Here is an 11784-nt window from a genome sequence, read left to right as displayed (position 1 = left end):
CCCCCCCCCATCTCACATGAAATCCTACTTTAAAATCATCAAGTCTAGCAACGTCCCCATGGCAACTAGACAAGCGGGTTTAAAGCACACAGCCTTGAAGCAAATGACTGGCCATGGCTTTTTTTTTTTTATATTAGCTAGTTCTGCTATTCACAGTGCAAAGGGAATTGATCAATCACAGCAGTGGGTTGCGGTCAAACAGAGTAAACAAAAAGCAGCATGTTATATTATATTATATTATGTTATACCCTAAAGGTCAGTAGTCAAACCCCACAATCCCACAAAGCTTTGTATTTTCAATCCAAATAAATATTTATTCATGATATTACATTAAGACCCATGGTCATGCTTATCTCTATTATAGATTCCCTATGAATAAGGTACTTTTAAAAAGGTAATTAATAGTTTACTATGCAAATCTCCATCCGTAGTATGTATGTCATTTTGACTGTGTCTGGGTTAACAGCATCTTTAGTCCTTAAGGGGACAGTTCCAAATGATGGGGACAGTTTTCCGAGATCTCGAAGGGACAATCCAGCCTCACATGGGACTAACGTGTAACATTTGTACAATAGTGTACAGTGTAGTTTGTCCTTAATCTAAATTAGAGATTCGATGTAGGGATGAGGTCACGTAGAGACAAATCCTGGAGCAGCTCTGAAGACAGTGAGTAATAAAACAACTGCTGCAGCCATGGTGATTTTACTGGGATGTGAGGACACTCCTAAAATTGAGTGTGGAACTAATCAATGCATGCCTTGATGCTTAGGGAGATGTCATGTCGTACGTGTTCATTGAAACAGAACATACATTATATTTTAACGTGGATACCCCGTCTATGTTCCTCCTCTTTGGACCTAATTTAACACACCAGAGGAGGCTGCAAGGTCTTCCATGTTCAGTAGAGATGCCAGTGTGGTTATAGCATCAATGTGAACCATTTTCCACCTGGGGACTCCCAATATAAATAGGCCAAATGGAGCAGAGGCAGAATTTGGATAGTCTGCTCATTTCCCCTTATGAAAATCAGACTCAGCCTCCTGTTCCTTTAAGGACTCAGTTGGACAGACTTACAGTATGCTTCCAGACAATTGGGACTACACGGTGTTGGTTAAACTGTGCACATGCAGCAACTGAATTGGGTTGGAGAAGGTTGGATGGTGTCTGTCTAAGAGGCTCAACCGTCCTCTCTCTCCGGCTCTACCCATTTTTTTTTTATATATATATACACAGACAAAAGCATAAAAGACCCACATACAATGGCACCACCCGGTTAATGGAAACCCTCTTACCTGGGGAGGAAACTTGTAGGTCGTTTCCCTTTCCAATGTAAGCTGCACATCAATTTTTCAACGTCTTATGAGATGCCTTTTTTGTACAAAAACCAATATCTCCGAACCGAGTATCCAGACTGCAACCGTGGGGCAATTGGCGCTAAAGCAATCTGTCTGGAAGCTCGCGTGACTGTCAGTTTGCACCACTCGTATGTGACTGTAGGCTACTTACTTAGGCTCCATGCTCATTGTTCTGCCCACACGAAGAAAGCAGGAGCTGTCTACTAGCTAGACCTGCGGGTTTTATGTAAATGTTGCATGCCTCTGCATTTAAAGGACATACGGCGGAAATAGGGACGTCATATGAATAGTTGCGATAAATGTCCTAACAGGAGGAATATAATTAGCCGAATGTCTTATCTTTCTGATAGGCTTGAAATGCTAGCGATGTAGAATCCGCTGACATCTGTGTTCGGTTATCCTTTTTTTCTTGCCGGGGCGGATTCAGTCGGCGGCGCTTGCTTCGCTTTCGTATCGCATTGAACGAGAATTAGTTTATGTTCAGCTTTTTCTTTTATCGAATGCTGTCAAAATGTTCCAAATGTTTCAAACGTAACGAGAAGACGCCTTTCTCCCCGTTCCGCCCCGGCCCCGTTTGTTACAATGTAACAATAGAGGAAGAAATTCTTCCCTGTAGCCGTATATATACACTTATTGTGACATCACAGGCATGCCCTGCGCCGGAGCATGCCGGGAAATGAAGTGATTTTATTTTTTTTGCTCCTTTGTTCAAAATTTGCAGAAACAGACGTGCAAAATTTGTCTGGGATTTAACATAATCCTGACTCATCTGTATATACACAGTATATAACATTATCATTATTGGGTCCTGTCTTTGTTAAAGCTAGTTTCCATAGCAACAAAATGACATGCATGGCTGTAGCAGACCTTTTCATGGTTCGAGCAAAAGGAAAGCTAAGTATGGAGGTGCTTAAGAACGTTTAGGATATGGTTAAAAATCTCATTTTTTTATTTTTTGCAAACATTTGAAGGAGACAGACAACAGATGGCAGCCAGTACTTGGGTAAGTCTTTTAATAAACGCTGATGAGATGGGGCAAAGATGGATATCTAAAATGACAAGCTATCACTTTCATGTAAGCAGCACAATGGACTGAACATAAGCTAACTATATCTCTTCACATGCAGCTCTGGTGTGCCCAACAAATTAATAACATCCAAAAACATTAAAAACAAGGGACATAAGTGTGTTTAAAAAAAAAAACTGCCACATGATTCCTTGTGAAATTTACATTTAAAAAAAAAAAAATCTATTTACAAATGATGTTGGAAAATGGCCAAAATTAACATGATAAAATGCTGGATGTGCTAAAAAGCTGATAGGGACAAGAAGTACATGGGCCAGAGACAGTTTGCTGGTGTAGCCACTGTGATTACTTACATAGACAGTGTTTCATTATCATTCGAGGTTCAGAAGGAACAACCACAAGTGCCATTGTGAGCTCTACACTAACTACAAGGATCTGACCGTGTTTGGGTAATCTTCTCAAAAGTGACAGTTCAATCCAGGAAAACGCTGAAATCGTTAGCTTTTAAAGGAATCACAGATGTTATGGAGGACAGCTGGATGCCAAACGTTTCCTTGATGTCCTGACTGCGGATTTGAAGTCTCTTGCGGTGCTTTGCTTGTGACTGTTTGATTGTGTTTGCTACACCATGTTTCTTGCAGACCGCCTTAAGTGGATCCCACCAAGGCAACCTAACATGAAGAGGAGAAATCATGCTGCTTTGCAGGCTGAAAGTCACTTACTATCAGGGTAACTATCTCCCTTTGTGTCATTTTGATTTCTTTTGTTTTTTTTGGTTGTTGGTTTTATAAAAGAGATGACAAACTGTTTCTGAAGAACAGAGTTTTGGCACACCAGCTGCTCAGCTAACAAATAAACCGTGATAGCAGCTGCAGTGCTTCTAACCTCTTTCATGAGACATAAGCGACAGAAGAAAACGCAACCGTTTAAGGGAGACAGTGGCAGGCGAGAAGGAGATTTTTCACTTCACTTCGGTAACAGTCACTTACTCCCAAGTAAGACAATAAGGTATAGTGAGAAGAGGGCCAGGTGATTCAGTCGCATGTTCCTCCTAGCAGCCTCAAGATGTTTCTCGGGACGCCCCCACATATTCCAGGGACAGCGAGGAATATGAAGCTCTAGAGGGGCTGACTGGATCGAGTCTAAAGAAGAGAGCAATGCTTTTCTCTCGCCCCGTATTCACTTCAAGATGATGTGGTAGCCGTCATTAGAGTCATCTGGAAAGAAAAGAAAACGTTTATAAATGAACTTGCAGTGATAAAAAGAATCACGTTGACTATAGAAACACATAAATCACTATTTATTAATGCCACGCATCATATACCTTTCATTGTGTCCAAAACAAAACAAACTTCATCTTGAAAGTTCTGAATCATCTGTTAAAGAGAGAGTACATGTTTAATGGAGGAGGAAAACAAGCTAATGCTGTTAATGAGCATGTTCTAGTGTCGCATCACTTGTGACTGTGAAGTGGAGCGGAAGTGGAGCCCTGGTGCAGAGAGCAGAGGGATTACTCGCCTCGTCGCTGACCAGCACATGGATGCCAGTGGGTCCCTGTTTGAAGATCTGATTTATCTGCCTGGGTGAGATGTTGAAGAGCTGAGCGATCTTCTCCGTCAGCTCAGCAGCTGTGAGCTCCTCCAGGTAAATGGCGTGATATACTGAACAAAAGAGGAAAGCACGTTTTCCCGTTTAGCGTTTTTCACCTGCCATTTCTAGACCTTAAAATCTGTACTTGAAGGGAAAGCCCTACCAGCACCTCTTAAGTTCACCAATCAACACATTATCTTCTTTGTTTAGTCCGTATTGACAGATATAAAAAGGTCAAAGTTTTATAAGAAGCTGACAAACTATTTCTGAGGTGGGCCTCTCTTACTTTGGATTTTTCATTCCAATGTTTGATCTTATGGTACAGGGATTGTGGGATTTGGAGGTGTGCCTTCTAGCTTCTCAACTCTCAGGCATCCTGTCCTGAATTACAATCTGAATTTATGCTTTTGCTATAACAAAACATGCTTGAAACATGAACGTGCACTGACCAAAGAAAGTGTTGGCGGCAGCGTCTCCGTTTTCGTGCTTGGGTTGCTGCTCCCGTGCCTGCTGAGACTCCTGGCAAACGTAAATGGTCAGCCTCGGGCGAACCACCCTGGGAACAGCATCCACAGAGAGGAAATAACACTATGTCCAGACATGTGTGAAGCCTTTCTTATACTACATCAGGTAAATCCCAAATTATAACATGGGATTCTGTGATCGTGTCTCTGTGTTCTGAACCGGCAGCGGCACAAAGAACCTGGGTCTGTGCCAGACTTCTCCCTAAAGGGAAGTTTTTTCTCGCCCCTGTCACACCAAATGCTTGCTCATGGGAAATTGTTAAGTCTTTGTAAAGCATAGTGTGGGCCGGACATACTCTATCTGTAAAGCGTCCTTCTGTTGTGATTTGACACTATAAAGAAAATTGACTTGATTAAAGAAGACCCACCGTCCTTTCAGTGCATTGAAGAGTCTTATACCATCAGCTGGCCCACAGATCTGAATGACATCCTCCCTGGTCAGCTTCAACAGGTCTGCCCCTGGTACACAAAACACAAGACCTTACTGATGAAAAGCAAAACCCTTCCCTCTACAACTCCACAAAAATGACAACAATTTTTTCAACATCTGGAGGGTCCAGCAGTTTGCGTGTACACCATACACATCATCCCCAGACTACAGTCCGAGGCACTGGCAGGGACGTAGTGCCTTGCTAGGGGACACTTAAGAAGAGTGGATGCTGGAGTGCCTGGATAGATCACCTGGTGTGCCTACCATGTACAAAGGCTCAGACCTTGTTGCAGAGACCAAAGGTTCGACTCCGACCTGCAACCCTTGGCTGCATGTCCCCCCACCCCTCACATGTTCAGCTGTCCTATATAATAAAGGCCTAAAATGTCCCAAAAATAATCTTAAAAAAAGAAGAGTGGGTGCTTGGTGTCATACAGAGTTGAGGTCTCCCTTTTGTCACCCTGTGCACTCTTAATAAAACCAGATCTCTTGTCCAGTTTTTTTTTTCTCATGGTTCCCCATGGAACATGAATCACTGCTGGCTTCTAATATCTATCTGATGAGTAAGTAATGACTTAGTAATTGTGAACTGTTTTGCTGGATAGGTATTCATTCATGCAGGTGGGAGTTCAAATCTAAGATATGGGGAGAGAGTGCAGGTCTTATTGACGGTCTAAATGTTTTCCATGTTTTTCCAGCCGACAAAATTGAAACAGCAGCAAGTTTCAGTGACTTTATAGTAAAAAATTGTTCAAGCGTGTTTTGATGTTAAACTGTGGATACATGTTGGCAGGAAATTACGGTTTGATGTAATGCTTATTGGACTTTAACTTATTATTGCACCTACAATAAAGTAGATGTCCTCAATTTAAGTCATCCTGTATATCTCATCTGCGGTTTTCCCTGCATCCACCATGTGTGATTGTGTGTGTTTATGTGTGTGTGTGTGTGTGTGAGAGAGTCAGTTTTTGAGGAAACTGAGCAGCAGCCCCGCCCGCTGCAGTGAGCAGACGGGATTGAAGCCACAGCAACTTTCAGCAACTTTATAGCGAAAAGACGTTACAGCATACATTGATGTTAAAAAGTGTCCATGTCGGCAGGACGATCTTACGCTGTGCGTTTAGTTGGTAAATGTGAGATGTTCGAGTCACACACGTCTTGTCTTCATATCAGAAACACGGAAATTAATTTGACCCGTTCTCACTCCCACTTGGTCAGTGGCTGCACATGGGACTGCTGGGATTGTCGCGAGTAATGAAAATGCGATAAGGGGCCCTAGCTGTCAATCAATGTCTTCCAGTGATGCAGGGCCCTAATTGGTCCGGGCCTGTAAGCAACTGCGTACCCCGCTTACCGATAGTTACGCGTCTGAATCACTCAATTCTCATTGGCTACCTGCCAATGTGGCAGTGCCACAAGTGACACAAGCAATACTAAAATGAATGGGTGTTTAACTTTTGTGTATTCAGGAGCCATATTACCTGAGAAGTTGGTGAAGAGACGACAGAAGGGCGAGAAGCGGTTTCTCAAAAGCCACTGTTGGGCATCCTGTGGTGTTGATGTGGGTAACAAATTCTAGAGGAGGAAAAAAAACAAAACAAAGACAGAATCCAGAATAAAACCCTTCATCTTAAAGATTTTCTCAGTTTGCTCACGAGCAAAATTAATGGCATTTTTTTAAACTTCCTCATGCCATACAAGATACTGTTTGTCCTATACTTAATTAATAAAAGAGTGTAAAACATGAAATATTCTGACTAGTCCTGTTCCAAGGCTAAATAATAGAAGCATTGAATCATGGGCTGGTTCCCTGTAACGCATAGAAAAGATAAATGTGAGTGTTTTAGATTTTTCATTTTTAAATGCTTTAATCCACACCTTGAGGTTCAATTTTGTTTGTTCTCATAGTGCCGAGAGGCAGAGGTTTAACATCCAGATGTCAGCTTTGCATTTGTCAACATTAATATTCATGTGCAGTGGTTCAGGGAGGCAGGAGGCAGCCAGGCAGTGAATCCAGAGAGCAGAAATGCACTTGTACTTACATCTGCTACCTGAACAACAGGCTCAGGCTGATGGGTTGGCGATCCATTCCTAGAAAGGATGAAAAATCTACCGTGTTAGAAGCCTGGAGGAACACACAAACCCACATTAAGCAGAATTTAAATGCATGCATGTTCCTCACTAACCAAAACCACACAGCTACTATGTGGATTTGACGGTAAATGAAATTCAAGCAGCATTAAATCATGAATCATTGACAGAGTGTATACCCTTCCGCAACTGGGAAGCTGTTGTGTGTGCTTGTAGTGAAGCCAGGAGATGGGGAGTTGCTCACATATGTGACCTCAGGCCAGGGACAGCACTGCAAAAGAACACTTGTGTTACTGTGGCACCTGAGAATTACATTTCTGCTGCCAACAGTTATAAGCTGCAGCTTTACCCCTTTTCCCCACATTTAATTTATGTTTGTGTGTCATACACAGTTGTATTTCCTAGTTGTTGTTTTTTTAATTGCTGACATTTTTTGACTAGATAGACAGACGATTGATTATTTAATGTATTTAATGTCTAACCAACTAATTGTAACTGTCTGTGTAATCGATCTATTGTTTGTTGCAATCAAACCTGCCAAACATCAAAGATTTGCTGCTTCTCTCTGTGTTATGTCATTGTAAAGTGAATGTCCACACAGCATTCTGGGATGGGAGAAAACTAACACCGTACAGAGCAACGGTGCCTCTGCAAAAAAAGCTTCGGGAGGAACTTGTTTTGGTGGAACGTGTACATTCAAAAGGGGCAAATACGGAAGTGGAATGTTGTGTATATAGACAAGTAGTATGCAAACCTCTGTCAGGATTGTGGTTTTATAAGAGGGCTGGTACTTTTCCTTTTCCTGTGGGGCCTTCTTCTCCATCTTCTCCCTGTCAGTCTTCTGCTTTCTGTCTGCACCTTTAGGCTGAAACGGGTCATGTGGGAGTCATTTAGGTGATGGTCATAAATGATAAATGTGTGCAGTACATCAATGGGGTTTTTTTCCCCTCTTTTTCCTCACCTTGAAGACTTTGACCTGACAGGAGGCAGAGTGGAGGTGTTCTGTGTACTCTTCATTCTCATTCTCTTTAAACGTGTCGATCTGGACCCGAAAAGGCACACCCTTTTCTCCTCCATGCTTGCGCATTGTGAACTCTGTGCTGATGCAGTGTACCTAAAAAGGACAAAAAGGGATAGAAAATGTTCATTTGTGCAGGAATGATGACATAAGATAACACTTCATTTGAATCAATACATGAACAGATCTTGGTAAACCTGATGTATTAGTGATTACTGCCTGCGGAATGATATTCATGCTTCTGATTACTTTATGAATTAATTCAGGAAAACAAAAGTGTTGTCCACCATGCTACCTGGATAAAAACTGAGGTTCTTTTTGATGGGTCCCAAAGGAACTCCACAGTGTTAAGCTGAGTAGGGTTAGCCCTGGGGTCGATTATGCCGACGGACATGGGGATATCTGCAATGGATCAATGTAAAACAAGCAGTTATCAAACGAGTAGTTTAATGGACACCATCTTCTCCATAATAGTACTATTGTCATCTAAACCGTGTACTTCTAGCTCAGGCTAACAGAGGGTTAATATGCATACAAGACTGCACAGCAACATTCGTTCCACACACAAATCGAATGTAATGTATGTATGTATAAGACCCAGAACCTTCAGGAGCCATCAAAGTAGACCGGCCATTTTTCCTTCAGTGCTCACCCAGGTCGAGGATGCGATCCCCGGGCCTGTTCCAGCGCCAGCCCTCCAGCTGCTGGTGTTCTGTGTACTGAAGTCGTCGGTCATGAAACACCACACGGATGATGCTCTGAAATTCAGATTTTTATTTTTTTTTAAACACAAAATTCAAGGCACATCTTAATGCTTTTGTTTATTCTGGTTTGTCCCGTCCTATAATATGCGATAACTTTGTTGAATGTTGCGATAACGATATTACTTGCGATAAATAAACAGATATTAACACATGTACTCAGTTCTGCTGCTCTTAGGATTCTTAGAAAACAACACAGTGCTTGGGGAATTCAAAACAAATAATCTCCGACATTCTTTTATTATAACAAATTAAACATTGAACATAAAAGGCACCGCTTCAAAAAGAATGAAAGTTACATTTGAATGTGCACTTTTCTACTATTTTCTTTCAACTATAAAAAAAAAGGATTTTGTGTATATTGACATACGTCGCAGCCTTTCGCAATGTGTAAATTGCGCCAGTTGATATTGCGATGACAATTTAAAAAACAATATATTGTGCAGCCCTTACACACACACATATATGTATGTATGTATGTATGTATGTATGTATGTATGTATGTATGTATGTATGTATGTATGTATGTATGTATGTATGTATGTATGTATGTGTGTGTGTGTACACTGGCATGTCTGGATCTTACCTTCACCATTTTATCTGTGATTTCAGGAAGTTCCCCGATTTTCCGATTGTCAAGCATTCTAATTTCATAGGACTGCCCTGTAATGACAAGTCCACATAGTGAATAACAAGTAGGCTTTGGTCTGAAATATTTTTAAATATTGTGTTATAAATATTTAAAGATATTACTGACTTTAAGACGCCGTTGCAGGCTACGTTTTAAAGATAGAGCGAAGGTAAAGGTATCGTATGAAACTACACAACCTGGACGTGCAAGCGCATCCGGAAGGAAGCCTAATAACGCTCCAAATTCAGGCTCAATTTCAGCAAGGGAAAACCTGGCATGGCCATGTGCAGGCTTGGCTTTGGCTTTAGGAATACTGTCTCTGAACTACAGAGAGCACATGTACATTTTTCTGGTCACTAGAGTTGCCGTTTATTGTGTTGGCCGCTGTAGTGTGTTCATGTTAAATAAAAAGTACGTTAGTATGCATCCGCTTATGGGATCAATTCTTAATGTCCACATTGGTATTTCAACTTATGCACCAGGTTAGAGGGTTCCAAGAACAATTTACAACAATGGCTCTCTCCCATGGTAACACCATGACTATAAACCCAATTTTGCAGTACCACATGACCAGAGATGAAGATGAAGACACTATATTGGTGCTAGTGTATCAGAAAAACACACACCACAGACCATATTGCAGCATATCCGCCCACCTATAAAGATTTCCATCCAGGTAAGAATTATCTAGAAGAACTAATCTAAAGGGTAACTGACTTTGCTTTCAGTTGTTCTTGACATCAAGTTAACACAAATCTGGACACAAGTGTGGCTGGGATCCTGACGCTGACCTTGATTGAGGTAGGTGAGTGTTTCATCGTGCAGTTTGACTGCCGGCGAGGTAGCTGCACACAGAACATACTGAAAGGGAAGGATCTTGTTGTCGCTGTCTGGAGGCAGGTTGGACTCCTCCTGTTTGAAGATGGGGAGGGCGAGCACATCGCTGGAGAACAGAGACAAAAGATTAACGCCGTTAATAAGCTGCTGATCCATGTGGGGACACATTCATCATTTCATTTTTTATAAAAACAAGTCTACAGATGATTTAAATTGTTGTTGAACTGTTCAAGCTCATTACTTTCAACCTCACAATAAATTGAAAGTTACGTGGGTTAAGTCAAACGGAGAGTCTTACAACACTTGAGGCTGAATGACGGATTATTGTGTTTGTCAGTTTTGCAGTTCATTAATTATAATGGAGGCAACGTTCTAAATACCAAGGTATCCAGTGAGTATTTCCTCTCAACAGAAGAATTTCAGGAACGGTACCAGCGTTGCAGTTTGAACTGTAGCATTTGAGAGAGCACTTAGCCAGCCAGGAAAGGCCAAAAAAAGAGGCAGCTTTCCCCAGCAAGTGCTCATGTCTGCAAAACCCTAAAAGGATTTCACATGATTCCCATCATGAAAAAGTGAGCACAAGACTCACAAATATTTATTTGGACTTGATTAACACCCAACAAAAAGGAGAGAACTGTGTGTGTGTGTGTGTGTATCAGGGATATGCGGCATAGTAATAGGCTAAGTCGAACGCCCTAAACAAATTTCATCAAAGAGTATTCTTCATCTGATAATCGACCAGCACTGTGCTGCTTTACAATTCATCTGCATGGGGTAATTAATGTGCCCTTCTGCTATTAATCAGAGAAGGAATTCACATGCAGTGCATTCAGTCCTCCTCATTTCTTCACATTTTGTAATGTTACAGTCTTATGCAAAAAAATCTTTACCTTTATGATTGTTTTCTCATCATTCTACATTCATTACATAATTATGACAAAGCGAACAGGATACGATTTTTTTAAGCGAATGGATTAAAAAGCTAGAACTGATACGTCACACTGGCAGTGTATTCAGACCCTAACTCAGTACTTAGTGGAAGCAAATTTGGCAGAAATTACAGCCTCAAGTCTTCTTCGGTATGACAAGTAAAGCTTTAAAAGACCTTAATTGAGACATATTTTAACAACGGATATCTTTGTCCCAGCGTGATATTGCTACCACCGTGCTTCACGGATGGGATGGTATTGCGCTAGTGATGAGCGGTGCCTGATGTCCTCCAGACCCGATGCTTAGAATCGAGGCCAATAATTCAGTCTTGGCTTCATTACACCAGAAGAATCTTGATTCTCACAGTCTTAAGAGTCCTTTTGGTGCTTTTTTGCTAACTCTGAGCAGGCTAAATTTCAAGTGTCATAGCAAAGGATCTGAATACATGTGTCAAAGGGATATTTTAGTGTTTTCTGCTCACTAAATTTGCAAAAAAATTCTAAAATCCTGTTTTTGCTTAGTCATTACTTAAACGATGTTAGCATAAGGCTGCAAAACAACAGGGAGTGTCTGTGGGGGTTGGGGGGGGG

The 11784-nt window shown here is 41.4% G+C and overlaps 1 protein-coding gene across 1 annotated transcript in view; it reads right to left on the bottom strand.

Moving 5' to 3' along the window:
• Window positions 1–2351: 2351 nt before the first annotated feature.
• Window positions 2352–11784, bottom strand: part of tfcp2 (transcription factor CP2) — an 11136-nt gene continuing 1703 nt past the window's right edge. Inside the window, exons 3-16 of the mRNA XM_034877760.1 lie at window positions 10219–10370; window positions 9383–9459; window positions 8688–8793; window positions 8331–8437; window positions 7979–8131; window positions 7772–7882; window positions 7197–7288; window positions 6969–7017; window positions 6408–6501; window positions 4865–4955; window positions 4422–4528; window positions 3901–4043; window positions 3707–3758; window positions 2352–3599 (exon numbers count right to left, since the gene is read on the bottom strand). Of these exons, the coding sequence (XP_034733651.1) occupies window positions 3562–3599; window positions 3707–3758; window positions 3901–4043; window positions 4422–4528; window positions 4865–4955; window positions 6408–6501; window positions 6969–7017; window positions 7197–7288; window positions 7772–7882; window positions 7979–8131; window positions 8331–8437; window positions 8688–8793; window positions 9383–9459; window positions 10219–10370 (1372 nt within the window). The 3' untranslated portion in view covers window positions 2352–3561. The remainder of the gene's footprint in view (window positions 3600–3706; window positions 3759–3900; window positions 4044–4421; window positions 4529–4864; window positions 4956–6407; window positions 6502–6968; window positions 7018–7196; window positions 7289–7771; window positions 7883–7978; window positions 8132–8330; window positions 8438–8687; window positions 8794–9382; window positions 9460–10218; window positions 10371–11784) is intronic.

The sequence above is a fragment of the Etheostoma cragini genome, chromosome 7 (genome assembly GCF_013103735.1).
Source record: "Etheostoma cragini isolate CJK2018 chromosome 7, CSU_Ecrag_1.0, whole genome shotgun sequence".
In the NCBI taxonomy this organism is placed as follows: Eukaryota; Metazoa; Chordata; class Actinopteri; order Perciformes; family Percidae; genus Etheostoma; species Etheostoma cragini.
This window is presented reverse-complemented; position numbering and strand designations above follow the sequence as displayed.